The sequence below is a fragment of the Dermacentor albipictus genome, unplaced genomic scaffold (assembly GCF_038994185.2).
Source record: "Dermacentor albipictus isolate Rhodes 1998 colony unplaced genomic scaffold, USDA_Dalb.pri_finalv2 scaffold_18, whole genome shotgun sequence".
NCBI classification, from domain to species: Eukaryota; Metazoa; Arthropoda; class Arachnida; order Ixodida; family Ixodidae; genus Dermacentor; species Dermacentor albipictus.
In genome coordinates this window covers 7,166,820-7,184,322 of record NW_027225572.1, presented here as the reverse complement: position 1 = coordinate 7,184,322, position 17,503 = coordinate 7,166,820, and the positions used below count along the sequence as shown (strand labels likewise).

General features: G+C 44.3%; 1 protein-coding gene across 16 annotated transcripts in view; it reads right to left on the bottom strand.

Moving 5' to 3' along the window:
* LOC135908735 (uncharacterized) overlaps positions 1-17,503 on the bottom strand; it is a 1,076,237-nt gene that overhangs the window by 126,825 nt on the left and 931,909 nt on the right. For all 16 annotated transcript variants that reach the window (XM_070529152.1, XM_070529157.1, XM_070529150.1 and 13 more), the window contains 3 exons: positions 7,501-7,607; positions 2,650-2,708; positions 2,222-2,285 (listed from right to left, as the gene is read on the bottom strand). In XM_070529152.1, coding sequence (XP_070385253.1) covers positions 2,222-2,285; positions 2,650-2,708; positions 7,501-7,607 — 230 coding nt within the window. The remainder of the gene's footprint in view (positions 1-2,221; positions 2,286-2,649; positions 2,709-7,500; positions 7,608-17,503) is intronic.

The following is a 17,503-nucleotide window of genomic DNA, read 5'->3' as shown; positions in this document are numbered from 1 at the left end:
CAAATTGGTAGGCATCTATACGAACTACTGGTAGCACTTTTATCGGCCGCATAAACTTTTGAACATTCGCTTACTTACTAAAATAAAAGCGTAGTGTCACATTTGCACACGCAAACATCAACACATCTTACTCGATGACTGTGGAAAGTCGCTGTCAAAACACTGAAGCGAATAAGTACAGCAGCTGTAGCGAGCAAATTGATCTTCGTACTGTCTCTCGCTTCACCGCGAACTAAGCGCAGAAAACAGCGCACACGAAGCTATAAGGACTCAGCGTACTCTGTAATCATCGAAGATTGCTTTCAAGATAGGGCTGGCGCGGCCGCGCCTTAGACAGAAGCCATCGAAGTAAGACGGCGCGCCACGTAAGACGGCGCGCTCCCTCCCCACTTACTTCGCGAGCACGAGATTGAGCCCCCATCGGGGGCTCACGCCCGCATGTTTCACTCCCAAATATAGCAAACTGCGCTCTGCGATGATGTTATCGCCCTTAGACATGATACGGAACGTCACAGCGACGGCGACAGCGGCAGCAGAAATGCGCCTGGAGCGTCCATATAATTGATATCGCAATAGAGAGCATTCGGTAACGTTTTAAATAAATGAAGTTATCGCAGTAAAGCGCGAATGCCTACTCTTGTCGCGATGTGTTGATTCTGAGGAAATCTTTCATTGTGATCTGGCGAAACAGGAGCGATGCGGTGTGAACAAAAAACAAACAAAAAAAACATCTGGACCACTCATATTGTGCCGTAGGATACCCTTCATCCTGCGCATAATGCTACCATGATAATGCTACCAGGATTACTTCGGCCTTAGGTGCAGTTTTTTTAGGCAGTTCAGATCTCGCTAGGGACAAGTAACTCTGCATTGTAATTGAATTAAAGCCATTTGGTATTTTTATTCTGGGCTACAAAAGCGAAGAAAAAGTACAGCATTACATGAGGATGCGTGACGTGCAGTCGCTAGATGCCGGACGCCATAACAGAGTTGCCAGCAGGCAGGTATTACATTTCTGTATACCTTGTGACGCTGTTAACGGTATGGAATATAGCGGGCATTATTTTTTCATAAAAGAATACTAGGTAATAATTCTGGTCCCTTTATAAAATTTTGCTGCATTACTGCATATGTCGTTTCATACCAAAGAGAGCGTTGTGCTTAAACGCCTTCTTAGAACCATCGCGGAGTTACACTGCTAAGCACGTGGTCGCGGGATCAAATCCTGGCCGCGGCGGCCTCATTGAGATGGGACTGAAATGCAAAAACGCTCGTGTGCCGTGCATTTAGCGCTCGTTCAAGAACTTCAGGTGGTCAAAATAAATCCAGTGCGGCATGCCTCATAAAGAGGATGTAGTTTTCGCACGTGAACCTCAGAATATAATTGGAATTATTGGGGAAAACGACGGCGCCCCCCAAAAGGAAAAAACACCAGAATAGTGCTGGTGTGGTCGTTTTCCGTGCTGATTGAAAGAATTCCAACTTGCTCAGCTTTGCCCCTTACTGCAACTAAATGCTATGCTGTTATTGTTAGGGTGATAAATCAAAATGCATAGGGAAAAATCGGGCAATCGTGCTAGCGCGCTATCACGTGCCGCTATGAAAGTTTTTTATTAGGAAGAACGCAAGCCAAACATGGGCTCACGAAGGACCACGAAGCCGCATCACGAAGCTCATCATGACGCAGGACAAAGGAAGTGCCGAAAAACAGACTGTGGTGCAAGTGCAAATGGCCCGTTGGCTTCCAGTTTGCGTTTCTTTCATGTATGATAAGAATGTTCTGTGCGTTTTGTGCTAAAGTGTGGCATTGGAGGGCATTAAATATAATTAGTTCACTGCAGTTAGCGCGTTTTATATGGAGACAATCGGTTCAAATCACTTGCAGCATGGCGATGCTACATGCATTTATTGCAAGCCGCCGACCGCGTACCCACACTAATGCGGTAATGGTGCTGCCACATGAGTCTCGATCGTGCGGCAACCAATTTCTTTACACTTTCTTTCATTACAACAAGAATATAACATGTTGAGGGGCTCTAATGTTCTCATAGAAAATTCCCACATATACGTAATATTGTGAGGTTTGCAATAGTCCAAGCCGAGAAGGTACTTTATTCAAGTATTATGACATCCATCTGGCACACGTTTTTGAACATGACGCCGAATTTTAATAGTTAATTCGGAATTCATAGGGGAGCACAAATATAAAGTAAACTCTCACCTGGTTTCGTTTACGAATGGAATCACGTAAGGCTCCTGGAAGGCGAACATTCCCATCGGGATATCTGTTGGTCAGGTAAGAAAATCAATAAATGACATACTACCCTGATAGCTGGGCTGAATGAAAACCACAACGATCTTGTACACGGAGCTTTATGGCCCCAACTACAGCTGTATTGCTCGGAAATGACAGCACAAGAGTAGTAGGGACGACGGTGTGTGTCGCTCCATTGACTTTTGGCACTAGAAGATGGACTAGCGAACAAAGATCTAACCTCGCGATAAAGTCTTCACAGTGGTACGTTGTAAGGCACGCGTTGAAGAACGAGCATGCTGGTTTTCTTTGGTAAGCAGCGCGACGTGTGACAGAAAAGCTTTCCTGACTCCAACGTCGTGCTGCTGACCATAAATATCGCACGTCGTACTTACACAGTGACCTGTCTTCATATCGGTACAATGGCATGGTATCAAATAGGCTTGCATCCCAGCTGAAACAGTGACCATTGTACTCTCAATCGTCTACCCCACAAAGTATGGGTACGCAAACTACAGAGAAAAACGATAAAAACATGCAGGTCAACAGGGAAACACAAATTAACAAACGTGATACAAACAAAAATTGGCAGATCTTTCAAAGGACGCTCACTGAACTAAAGAAAAGATATATTCCAAGAATTACTATCACACTTTTTTCTGTTCTGTTTTCACATCGGAAGAACCAGTACCACCAGATCTGAACTTGTTAAGCTTAAACACTTCAATGAATGACCTCGTACTCACTCGCGAAGGTATAGAAGCCGCTATAGATCGTCTACCAGTCAATTCGGCACCCAGACAAGATGAAATCTGCGCAAAATTGCTAAAGCTAGCAAAACCAGCTATATCGCGTATCTTGCTTGCTACTTTTCAACAGTCAGTTGGTACAGCATGCGTGCCGGACGCCTGGAGGTGTGTTCCCAATTTTAAATCGGGTGAGCACTCCTTAGTCTCAAACCACAGGCCCATTTCATTCACAAGCATGTGTTGTAAATTAATAGAGCTTATCATATCATCCACCACCATAAAATTTCTAACAGAGCACAATTTCTTCTCTTGCAATCAGCATGGTTTCCTTCGTGGTTGTTCCAGTGAAACTCAACTATTCGAATCGGTAACTCACCTCCACGAAGCCGTGCATGGTAGACTAAAATAGATGCTATATTTATTGATTTTGCAAAAGTATTTGACAAAGTTCCACACATCCGCTTAGTAATGAAGCTAACAAATCCTAACATAAACAGTAGGATTACAAATTGGATAGCTCATTTTTTAACCAACCGAAGTCAATCAGTCTACATGAACGGGTACTCATCTTCACTTTCGCATGTAAAATCCGTTGTACCACAGGGTTGAATCCTGGGTCCAATATTATTTCTGGTCTGTAATAACGATATAGGAAACATTTTACCTTCTATTATCAGGTTATTCGCAGACGACTGTGTCATCTACAGACGAATTCATAACGCCGAAGACGAGAACTCATTACAGGTAGACCTTGACAAACTCGCATTTTGGTGTTGCCAGCGGCAAATGGAAATTAAAATTTCTAAAACTAAGGCCATGACGTTCACGAGAACACATAATCCGGAATTCAGCTACTACATGATTCAGGAAATCTCTGCTGAGAAAGTATCTACATTTAAATATCTCGGAGTTCATTTATCCTCTGATTTATCTTGCAACGAGCACATTAATACCATAACCAGTAAGGCATCCAGAACACTTGGCTTCATTAAACGTAACTTATACTTGGCGAACTCTGCTTCTAAGTTATTAGCATACACTACGCTTGTTCGTTCAAAGGTAGAGTAGGCATCCATTATTTGGAATCGGCATCAAACCTATCTGATCGATAAACTCGAAGAAATACAAAATAAAGCGGCAAGATATATCAGAAAGAAATACTGACGAAACTACAGTATTACGGATATCAAGGAATTACTTTCATTGCCCTTTCTTAAAAACTGCCGACTAATAACATTGTTATCACATTTTCACGCGCTTTATCGTAGTAGATCCCCGTTCCGCTAATCTTACATCAATGGAGCTGACAGTATTTTTCAGCGTTTTGACCACCCATTTTAAGTGCAACCATTTTTTGCTACACTAATCTGTACTGTCATTCACCATTACTTTTGGCAATATATCACTGGAAAAAAACTACCGAGGGACATTGTATCTGCCATTAACCTTGATGTTTTCTGCTAACAAGTTGAAGATTTTCCTAAATGTATGATTATTTCTGTGTTTAGTGCTTACTTGCGCATGTTATTCTTTCTGTATATAGTTATATCACTGTATCTTACCATGTTCTTTTTTACACGTTTTTAATTGTAACTGGCTCCCCCTTCCCTATGTATGGCCCGAATGGGCCTTTAGGGTATATGAATAGAAAAGACGAGCATGTTATTATTATTATTATTATTATTATTATTATTATTGTTGTTGTTGTTGTTGTTGTTGTTGTTGTTGTGGTTGTTGTTGTTGTTATTATAGCTTATCTTACGCCTTACTAGATTTCACTTGCGAATGGACCAGCTACGCCAGGAGCGACAATCACGCAAGTTTAGTATGTTCGCATTGCTCCAACGCATGCTAGTGAAGTTCGTTAACTCTAATATCAGTCCATGAACAACCTTGATTGTAGTTTCCTGCATAGAAAACAAAGCTGATCCTGCCTATCATCGTTGAAGGAATGGTCATAAAATGTTTTGGAAGTTCTGAGACAGAATGTAATGGTAATGACCATCTTCCTCTCACTACATTTGCATCATCTACTCGTTGGAACGTTACGCGATATATGCAGGCTTAGTAGGAAACAAAACTGTCGCGTGAAAAAGATGCTCGTCGCTGAAACGAATGCGTTGGCAGACGGCATTCCCGGTCGTTGCACAGCACAGATTATTTCCTTAAGCTAAAGCCGCTATCCTGCTCGGCTGCATTGAACTTTTTCAACATTTAGAACCTGCAATAGGCCAGCGTGAGAGTGTAGCAAGGCTGTAATTTCAGATTTTGGGGGGCATTCTCTCGTTTTTTAGTTCCCGGAGCACGCGTAACATTGTTCATATACTAAATATTTATGTTTAGTGACTGGAACATGCAGGGAGGACTGTATGACGACAAGGAGACTTTAGCACAGGCGATGAAAAAGCAAGACATCTAAGAAGAGGTATTGCTCTATTATGGCCGCCAGAACGCAGTTGATTTTTTTATAAAACACATGCTTTTTTCTTTTTCTAGTTATTCTCTCACATCCTCGGGCATCATTTAGCAGCCTTACACAAATAAATTGTCAGTAGGTGCACCTTCACAACACCCACCCGGGTAGCTCTGCTCAGCTAGCGTTCCATCGTAGCCGAGGTGGCCACATTCCGATGTGGTCAAAATCTCCCATGCGCTTACATGTAGTTGCGAGTCAAAGAACAGCAGAACTTTAAAATTTTTCCGCATCGCCCCACTACCCGTGCCTTATATTCAAATCAGGGTTTTGGCAAAGTTAAGAAAATAATAATTTTCTACATTAACGACAATACGATGAAAATGGTCCGACTGCTGCAGAATCGTTTGATAAGGCATTAAAAATAGTAATATACATTCAAGCCTTCTAACAGAACAGCAAAGTAATATTAGCAGTCTAAAAATACTGAAAGCAGTCTATATTTAAATTCCAGGGGTGAAGGTAGGGAGCAAAGGATAGCATATTACTAGTGATTGTTCTAAAGGTCTGAGATCTGTGCTTAGATATCAATATGTAACAATTATATTTGCGGCTTGATAATAAACCTCATGTAACATTTTCACATTCGGATTGGACCTAATGTCATTACTGAATGAAGCTTTGCTTTTATCCCATGGTCATGTATGCTCGCAAGGCTACACTAAAGAAAGTTCTTGGACACATGTTCAGTTGGGGAAATGTTTACTGGAGAAATAAAAACAAATGACGCATCGTATCTGTGCAGCATAACAGAATACGCGCACTGTGTATGTATTTGCATTAGTGAGCAAGCTGCTATATTATCAAAAATATGAAGGCCAAGTTTATAAAAATTTATTTTCATACGTCTAATGAGCAATAAAGTATTCTGAGGCTCTTTCGAGTCAAAGCATATCTGAAATAATTTTACAAGCGTATTTTTTTCAGAAATCACAAAGTTCTTTGGAATACAGTGTCAGAACACCATCTGAATCCTTTCAGCCACCTTCGAATAACGCAGCTTCTCAGACTTCGATATGCTAATGACTACAGCAGCCTTTCGATTCGAATAGAATGCAATATACTAATATTTCGCTGTCTGTGACAGAAACACACTCTTTACTCCCTTTAACTCCACTGGTAACTACTACAGATGCCTTGTAAAGTGTAGTGGAGCTTTAGGGCGTGAAACCCTATAGTACAAACAACTTGAATGTAGTTTAACGCTAATATTTCCTTCGTATCAGTATCAAGTTTCAAGTTTCACGAAGGTGATACTTGAAAAAAATTATATGAATAATGTGATGTCACAAATCTAATGCTATTAAGGCTCTAAACATTCGACTTATCATTCATCCGACACTCGTAAAGCACTGATAGAGTTTAGGCTGTCTTTCCTTTTTATTGTAATAAGATTGCTGACTAGCACCGATGTGTTGTATACACTAGAGGACTAAGAGCCCGGGTCTTTTGTCATAGTGTCTTTAATATTCGGGCAAGTTCTAAAAATAGTGGAGTTTTTTTATCTCTGTTATCGTTGCGCCTATTGGTGCTGTTTCCATCTCTCGTCATCCTGCATTCAGGCTCATTTCAGACATCTTCACTGGCCTCCACTTTCTGACGACACATGTAAGTAGCGGCAGAACCCACCCGAATGCTGCGGCGGCGTAGAGTTGCTGAGATCTGAAGGCCTATTTACGCTCGAGCCACGCTGCGCCGCAAGCCGCATCACACGCGAGCGGTCGTGCGAAAAATTCCATATGTCGAACACTTGTTTCCGCTTACAATGTGTAAACATGTAAACCATTTGAAAGCGCTTTCTCTTTCAATGTTGGCAGACATTGCCCTGCTATCTTTATGTATGCCACTTATGAGATTTGCCAACAAACTTAACAGGTGAACGCTTGGCGTTTGAAAGTATGTCAACTTATTGAATGTTCCGCCTGGCTTGGAAGAACGTATGACACCTCTATATTTATCTTTAGCTCTTTTTCTGGAGTTTTTTTATTATTCAGAACTGCAAAGAAAAAAAGAATGATATTCACCCCTCATATATTCGCGCCGACGTTCGATTGAGTCTCATTGAATAGACGTTGTTCTGGATGCCGAGGTAGATTGATAAGAAGCTCTTTGCTTCTACTCCACGCAGTAGCTGAAACAAATTAAGAAAAGCTACAATTAAAAATTGTATCCACTCCCTTATGGCCTGTTCAGCCGTGCTAAGCCCTCTGGAGCCGCCACAGTGGAGTAGGCAGTAGGAAGCGAGCTTAGACAGCGCCTAGGAGCGCGTGAGTCTGGCTGGCGCTCAGCGAAGAACGACCGCCAGCCGTTAAAACGGGCGTAAGAGCCAAATAAACCTATTGACTTTGAAAAAAAAGAACCTGGCCAACCACTCAGCGTACCGCTTCATGAATTGTCTGCGTGTGTGACCTGTACCAGCAAATTTGGATGTCAAATCAGGTCATTAGTTCCGTTTATTTGAAAAGTGATGCTGGAGTAATCCATGCTTCGCAAAACTTTACAGCGGGAATTCCCAGAGCTTTTCAAAAACTGACAGGGGGACCACCTGTGATTACAAAAGTAGGGTAATAATAGAAATACAGCAAACAGTACTAAAAGTTTGCATATGTAAGCGATATAAATAAAAATAATTATGCAGGTTGATTATATCTAACACGAACTAGGTATACACAATGTTGTTATTAATAAGTAATGAAATACAATAACATGAACGAGCAGATTAAGAACGAAGACTAACAAGAGCAATCAATTTGACATAAAAGGTATAACTCAATTCGAGGTTTAAAATATCAATGATCTATACATAAAAGTGCACAGTAACAAGAACCATATACCCAGTTAATTAGTGTCACGGGGCTGCATTTTTCGATTCGGTGAACCGCCGATCAACCGGCACCGAAATGTCGTAGAAATAGGGGCCGGCGAGCAAGACAGTTATTGCCGGCCAGTCGGGCAGGTGGCCGAAAGAAGTCGAAGGCAGGTTTAGTGATTATTCACCATTGATCTAGGTTAAATGCATGTGTGTTAGTGTTCTTGTGTTTTTTTGTCTCTCTTGTAATCTTTGTGCCATTGTGTGTCGATAAATATTTTTTTTGTGTATTTCTCCCGACTCTGACTCGTTCGCTCTGTTTGCTTCAGTACGGAACGACCACCACCGCGAAGTAGGCGTCGACGGGGCTTGTAAACCCCGTCGACGAATTCGCGCCAACGGCGAACGGGTGACAAGCCGTGACAATTAGGAAACGCAAATGAGTCACTCAATTCAATAACAATATATTTCCTGGTGGGCGCTGAAAATCAAAGGATATTCTGGGATGATAGTATGTGTTAGGGTAATGGGTAAATCAGTATTGCTATGTAAGAAAACAGCTAGAGCTGCAAACGTCGCCGTAGTTATCCTTACGGCAGTTAAAGCATTATTGCGCTGTGTGCAGGTTTAGCAACAGATTAAAAATTCCTTGGGTTCACAACTCTAATTCCTCAAGTCCTGAATCCACAGTACACAAAATGTACCGAACAGGCTGAAGAGCATTCAATTTCAATTTATTTATTTATTGGTAAAAATAGAGAAAAATGCTGAATGCAGAAATGCAAATTCAGAAATGGTATTGCTAGTGGAATTACTCCCGAGAGAGAGAGAGAGAAATAGAAGACCGGAAAGTCAGGGAGATTAACCAGGCGCAATTCCGGTTTGCTACACGGGGGGAAGGCGGTCTGGGGATAAACAGAGAGAGAGAGAGAGAGAGCACCATTTGGGGCACAGTTGAAGGTTCGCACGGAGTCTACACGAGGCTCACTAGATTTGTCAACTTGAGATATTTCAAGCGCGCTTTCGTAGCGTTCTCTGCCCTTGACGCGTACGGCCATGGTCCAAGGATCTTCGTTACGGAAAATGGTTTAGAGTCCAACTGGTTCAGTGCTGTCCGAGAACTTCGCGCTCGACGTTGCGTAGGGGACAGATACTCCCAAAAATCTGATTACAGCCGTGGGCGTATGGCGCACCTTCAAGGGACATTTCTTTGCGTGCTATTCAAAACGTAGGCACACTGTTAAATCGAATGACTTATTCTGGCCCGCTCTCGTGGCTGATGGTTGGCGGTCGGGCTTTCACCGCCGACACCAAGGGAGCGAGCTGTCACGCAACCATACAGTGAGTGCGTTCGTCGCAAATAGCAAACGTATGAAATTAAAAAGAAAGTACATTAGATGCGAAGGTAGTTTCCACAAACTAAAGACTTCTAAACATCAGGTTTTCAAGGGTAACATAAACATTTCAGTAAAGTTCAATATTCATCCACTGCTATAGTGGAACTTCTGAATTTAGCCAATGGGCGAAAATCTGAAGGCGCAACTCCACTCCACTAAAGACATTTCTGCGTGACATTGTTCTAGATGTGACCCGGGCCTCTCGATAGGTGCTATCGCGCAAGGCAATTTTCTTGTGCAGCCATACGCGTTGAGAACTTTTAAGGTGATTGGCGGACAAAATGTGTCAAACGTTCATTATAAAATTTACTTTTTTCTTTCTTTACGGGTACAGACGCCCCATGCTCAAAGATGATATCTCGCTTTATAAATATTACTGCTCGTCTTTGTAAGCCGTACCTGACGTACACACACCGCAAGGGTGTCGTCGGTGCGATTGACTAATGTCTTAGTAGCGGTTGTACAAACGCTACAACCTCCAGTACATATGTGTGTAGTCTTCACTTGAAAGAGTATTTGTCAGTGCAGAAGGAATACTCTTAAACAAATGTACACCTTTGAGGTGTATATTTGCTGGACAACAATAATCGTCATCTGTCTTGGTTGCGTTTCCTTTCGTGAAAACGCTGGTCTCGCTATTTTCCTATCGAGAATGCTCTGCCATGCTGATAAGGCACATGCCGTTCATGACACGGAATTACCAGGCTCACAGCATTAAAGAAAGCAAATGCGGTCAAAACAGATGACGATTATTGTTGCCTGGCAAAATGTGACCCGACGGGAGCAATTATGTTTGAGAGTGTATGCCACAATTTCTAGCGATGGAGAGGACTGCGAACGTGACGATCAAAGAATGGCTCCCGGCGAGGAGGTCACGCAGCTTCTCCTCTTAAACAAATTGTGCGGGCTCAACAGAAAGCAGGCATACCGAACTGCAGATGACATCTACGTAAAGCGAAGTTGTCTTGGTATGATCGGCTTATGAATCATGTGCGTGTATATGAAGTGCGGTTCTTGAGGTGTAATTATTAGTGTGAAAGAGCATCATCTTACACGAAGATATTATTTGATATGCAGTGAATTATAGATAGGTCGGTGATTATATGCACATTCACTATGTATATATATATATATATATATATATATATACATACATATATATATATATATACATATATGTATATATATATATATATATATATATACATAGTGAATGTGCATATAATCACCGACCTATCTATAATTCACTGCATATCAAATAATATCTTCGTGTAAGATGATGCTCTTTCACACTAATAATTACACCTCAAGAACCGCACTTCATATACACGCACATGATTCATAAGCCGATCATACCAAGACAACTTCGCTTTACGTAGATGTCATCTGCAGTTCGGTATGCCTGCTTTCTGTTGAGCCCGCACAATTTGTTTAAGAGGAGAAGCTGCGTGACCTCCTCGCCGGGAGCCATTCTTTGATCGTCACGTTCGCAGTCCTCTCCTCTAAATCAGCACTGCAAATTTAAAGAGATAACATATATATATATATATATATATATATATATATATATATATATATATATATATATATATATATATATGTTATCTCTTTAAATTTGCAGTACTGATTTATAGCTTTATGTGACACTCGTAGTATTTGTGATCGGTTGGTTTGTTCAAGTGCAACTCCGGATTAAAGCGCGCCAAGTACCTCAATGCCCTGGCATGCCCTCAAGGAAGGGTGTATTATGCCGCTATTCGGTGCATGCATCGGTAGTGTGATAGAGATTTAAAAATTTCGAGGAGGAATGGTTTCAATAAAAGGATTATGTGCTAGATAGACGTCCTATGTTCCAGTCTTGCTGTCAGACGATCTTGTTAATATTTGTTTTGTTATTTATAGCGCCATACCTTATTATGATGCGTTTGCAATGTGACAAAGCCGTTTGAAGCCAAAACGAAGCGTTCCCATGCTGCTTATGACGCTTCTTGCAGCTCCCTTAGACAACTAGCGCCTCAGTCCCATCTAGTAATTATTGTATCAAACCGTATCATCAATCTAGCTTCGTCAGTCGACTCTTGTATTACCGTCATCGTCGCGCCTTCTACGTCGAGCCAGTGGCCTAAATTGACTAATAGCTTGGACCGCAACATATTTAATCGTCGTGTTACCTTTGGCATTGCTGTAATATCGTCACTCCAGCTTTATCCTCCGACTCTTTCATACCCTCGTTATCGCTCCATCGTCCTCAAGAGACGTCATGCATTCGCTGTCATACCATCGGCGTGAAGCCATCGTGATCATTCCGTCATTGCCACTCCAGTTTTGACGTGCCATCGTCGTCACGCGCTCTACGCCGACCCAGTGACCCAAGTTGTCTAATAATTTGGGATACTATGCTTGTGGTTGTAATGCCGTAGTGTTCGTCTGAACGTCTCTATTCCAGTTTTGCCACATGGCTGTCGCCATGCTGACTTCACGCAGTCGTCATGTAGTCGTTCTCATGGCATCATTGTCAGGCCGTCGTGTGCCCTCCGTCGACGTCAGGTCCAGCTTTGCTATTTAACTCACTCCAAGACGCTGTTACTCTATCGTGGTCATGCAGCCTTTGTGATGCAATCATCGTCATACAGTCGTCTTCATTCATTTGTTGTCACACCTTCATTTTTGATGCCGTCGTGGTCGTTCTATTGTCATAACGTCGTCATGTTGCCATCGTCGTTACACCATCGTAGTGACACAATTGTCGTCATAAAGTTGTTGTCAGGCCATTGCAGTCAAGCTCTCATCTTACAAACATCATCGCATTCCGTCATACTATCGTTGTCATAGTGCCTTCCTCGCTACATCTGACATTCTTTCGTCATGCATTCTCAATTCTGCTGCCGTCATTCAATGGTGATTATGCCGTCGTTGTCACGCACTCGTCGTAAGACAGCCGCTGTCCCGCATCCATTGTCACAACGTCTTCCTTGTGCGGTCCAAGTCATTACCATAGTTATCATTCCCGCTTGCCCATCTGGTTGTCGCCCTACTGTGGTTGTGAAGCCATCGTTGTCAAACATTCATCGACAGCTCGTGGTCCTCAAGGCGGGGTCCCCACACTGTCATCGTTATACTGTCGTTATCATTTCAGAATCACCATCTGATTGTCATGCTATAGTTGTGATAACGTCTTTGAAATTCCTTTGACAGCATTCCTTCTTCGTCATTTCATTGTCGTCACTGCCTCGTCGTCATACAGACCTCGTCTTGCCGTCTGCTCATAGGCGAGCTTGTGAAGCGGGGGTCATAGCAAAGGGGGGCAATAGCGAAGACAGTGCATTTCGAATGCAGGCGAAGCAATGAAATTCTGGGTATGACCACTACTGATTGTAAATAGCCATTATTTCAACAATATTATGTGTCCTACATATTTTACATGCTAATAGCGTTATCGTCGACAGACAGTTATCGTGAGGTGAGTTATACCATTCTTTTCACCTTACTATGTTAACTCTCTTAAGGGGCAACTGGCACTATTGATCTTCAGGAAAGAACATTGAAAACAAATACTGAGATTTTTTTTCGAAATGTTTTGTTTCATTTCGGCAAAACGTTTAAAAAAACCAGTAAAAATAGTTTTCTGCTTATGTGCCTCATACCGTGTTGCATTTATAGGCAAAACAAAATTCTGGTTATTTTGCATGCAGATAGTTCTAAATGTACTATTCTTGTCTGGTCACATTGTAAAAACAATGCAGAACACGAAACGTTGCTGAAAACTGCAATAAAGCTTCTTCATGTACCTCAAATGTGGGATGCACATGCAACGTATCACTACTAACTTCGCAGTTCGCATCTCAACGGTAGCGACCATTCTGCTTTACACACGCAGATTACAGTGGAGAACAATGCTACCTTTTTCCTCAAGATACGCATTTAGGCACTCTATATGAAGTCTCTTTATTACCAACCCTTACGGTGTGGTGCCTGAAAGCGGCCTGAAATTCACCATCGCAAATCCAGGCAACGTTCGAACTCGCATTCCCCAGTCGAACTAATTTCTCTCTTCTCACCTACGGCGCCTGCCACGTGCTGAGTTGAACCGGGCGCGTATATTGAAAATACAGAAGGCACAGCGCCTTCAACCGTGGTTGAATGCGATTGGCTGAAAAGCCGCGGGCGGTGTTCGATGCCGTTGCAACCGCTGTAAGGGTACGCGCGCAACCCTAACGCCTTTTACGGTAATCTAACCTTACCTTATTATAACCTAACCTAATCCTAACCTAACTTAAACACCCTGGGTGGCTCGCAAATGCAACAATCATCTTGGCGTGACATCAGAATGTCACCGGTGGCGGTTCAGCCAATCGCACTCAACTGCAGTTGCTAAAGCACCGGCCGTGTTCGCCGTCATCGCTGTGCTTTGAGTGTAATTTGCTTTTGTGGGCACAACTTCGCCCCCAAAATTTAGATTCATCATTCACAGATTTGCCGCTGTATTATTCGACATCACCGCTCCGTGGCTATATTGACTTGTATTTCTTCACTTCTTTCTCGCCGGTGCCTCGTTGTAGCTAGGTGTCACAGTATAAAAATCATTATCAGCAAGCAATGCTCATCTGACAGAGCTACATGGCACAGGCACCGCATCCGTTGGGCCATCTATAGCAGGCTCATTTGATATATGAATGTACAGTTGGAGTCTCGTTGTTGCAATACCGTCAGGGGTTTTGACAAATCCAAGAAAGTAATCGTATATTTCGGAGAGGTGCCTTATGTACAATATTTTATTTCTCTTTATATATTTTGTTAGGTGAACATTACAGAAATGTGATATAGTTTTTGGTGGTCGAGTTGTAAACTTCACACTTTAGTTTTACAAAATTTTGATATCTCCATAAAATTTATATTGATGAACTGACGCCAAAAATAAACACTCCCATTACGACAGGTAATACATTTCCAGTGTGTTATATACATACATACATACATATATACATATATATATATATATATATATATATATATATATATATATATATATATATATATATATTGGCACGTGTACTTGTCTTTATCGGGCGACAAGTGTTGTCGCCTAACAAATGCTATCGCACAGCGCGGGACGCGCCTGCATGGACCGAAGTTTCTGGAAAGTTATCGATGCTTCTATCCGCTGTCTGTTGTCGCCGAACGTTGTGTTATCTGATTTCATCGCTTGACACGAATGGTGTAGAACATTTTAGAAGGCATGCGGGTCCCAACGTTTAATCTGGAACATTCGATGATTGCTGTATAAAAGCCGACGCGCTTGACCCGCTGATCAGTTTTCCGACGATCGCTGACCGTGTTCGCCGCTATCGTTGTGCTATAAGTGTAGCCTGTTTTTGTGGGCACAGGTTCGCCCAATAAAAGCTAGTTTTGTATTCCACCGTATTGCTTCTTTCTTCACCGTCACTACCACGTGACATCTGGTGGAGGTGCTTTTCGTTCATGTACCGGACGCCCCCGACAAGCCGTGATCCAAGCCCGGACCGCAAAGAGAACACCAACGTAGTCCCGGAGCATCGAGCAAGCCGCCGTCTTCAACAGCTGCCCCCGGAGCGCGGACTTCTACCTGAGAAGACCAAAAAGATTGTGGACAAGGCAACCCCAATGGTAGCCCCAGCGTCTCCCATCGTGCTGCAGCAGCCCAGGGACCCTCCGACGTTCCGCGGATCAACATTGGAGGACCCGGAAACCTGGCTCGAGACGTATGAGAGGGTCGCTACGTTTAACAGTTGGGACAGCGACGACAAGCTGCGGCATGTCTATTTCGCACTGGAAGACGCCGCCAGGACCTGGTTCGAAAATCGAGAAGCCACTTTAACGACATGGGACCTGTTCCGAAGCGGCTTCTTACAAACGTTTACAAGCGTCGTACGAAAAGAGCGAGCCCAAGCACTACTAGAAACCAGAGTGCAGCTGCCAAACGAGACGATCGCGATCTTCACGGAGGAGATGGCCCGTCTTTTCCGGCACGCCGACCCGGAAATGTCAGAGGAGAAAAAAGTGCGCTTCCTGATGCGGGGCGTCAAGCAAGAACTTTTCGCAGGACTTATTCGTCACCCGCCGATGACCGTAGCAGAGTTTTCTGCAGAGGCATCGACAATCGAGAAAACTCTGCAGATGCGCACCCGGCAATATAACCGCCAGGGGCTCACGCCGCAGTACGCCATCCAAGGACTGGATTCCGGCGACCTTCAGGAGACCATCAGGGCCATCGTGCGCGAAGAACTGCGGAAGGTCTTGCCATCGTCGCAGCCTCAAGTGGCCTCGATCGCCGACATCGTCAAAGATGAGGTTCAGAGGTCGCTTGGAGTCCTGGAGGTGCAACCCCAATTACCGCAACCACAGCCCGAAGCGATGACCTACGCCGCCGTCGCACGCCGTCAAGGTCCCCCTCCGCGACCACGCCAGGGCCTTGCAACGACGCAATTCCGTCGTCCGCCGCCGCCGCCACCAACACGCCCACCCGTCGCCCAGCGCACCTACCCGAGGAAGACCGACGTTTGGCGCGCTCCTGACCACCGCCCGCTCTGCTACCACTGCGGGGAAGCGGGTCACGTGTACCGCCGATGCCCATACCGCGACCTGGGATTGCGAGGCTTCGCCGTGAACGCACAGCGCCCGAGGGAAGGTGAACGCCCTCGTGACATCGCCGATTACCTCGCCGCTACTCAGTGGAGCCCTCGACGACCATCCCGTTCGCCGTCACCAGGCCGCTACCTGTCGCCACAGCACCGACCATACACCGGCCCAGCCCGGGGCCGCTCTGCGAGCCCATATCCGGAAAACTAAAAGCAGCAACCGATGGAGGTGCGGTTGCTGGTCGTCGAACTGACGAAGATCCTCCGCCGCCGACGAAGACGACGAAGAAGCCATCTCGACGACCTAATGACGACACGCCGCCGTCCCGACGAAGTCGGGAAGCCAAGACTACACCGACGAAAGACGACTTGACCAAGCGACGTTCCAGCTTCAGTTCAACACAACGCAGCCGTGATCCGACGCCAAGACGTAACTGCAACGCCAGACAAAGAACCACCGACCTCGACGTGCTTCTCGACGGCCACGCAGTTACCGCCTTAGTGGACACAGGGGCTGATTACTCCGTAATGAGTGGACGTATCGCCGCCCATTTGAAGATAGTTAAAACTGCATGGGAAGGCCCCCAAATTCGGACCGCTGGAGGACACCTCATTACGCCGACTGGAATCTGCACGGCAAGAATAACCGTTCATGACCGGACTTACCCTGCCACCTTCGTTATCCTCCAACAGTGTTCACGAGACGTCATTCTCGGTATGGACTTCCTGAACCAACACGGCGCAGTCATCGACCTGAAGTCGAAGTCAATAACACTGTCGGAAGATAAAGAGATACCACCGGAGAGCCCTCGTAGTCACCACGCCTTGAGTGTGCTCGAAGACCAAGTGAGCATCCCGCCCCGCTCCAGCATTGTTATTTCGGTCGGCACCGAAATACCCGCTGACGTAGAAGGTGTCATCGAAGGCGACCAACGTCTCCTGCTAGACCGTGAAATTTGCGTCGCAAGAGGGATCGCTCGACTGCATGGAGGGAAAACTGAAGTGTTGCTGACAAACTTCAGCGAGGAGTTCAAGCACATCAACAAGGGCACGACGATCGAGTACATCGAGGAAATTGTGGAAACCAGTAATGCGTTTGTCCTCTCGGATTCCGCCGCATCTACCCCGACGACCATGGTTCCCGAACCAAACTACGACATTAATCCAAGTCTCCCAGTGATTAAGCAACAGCAGCTCAGAAGTCTGC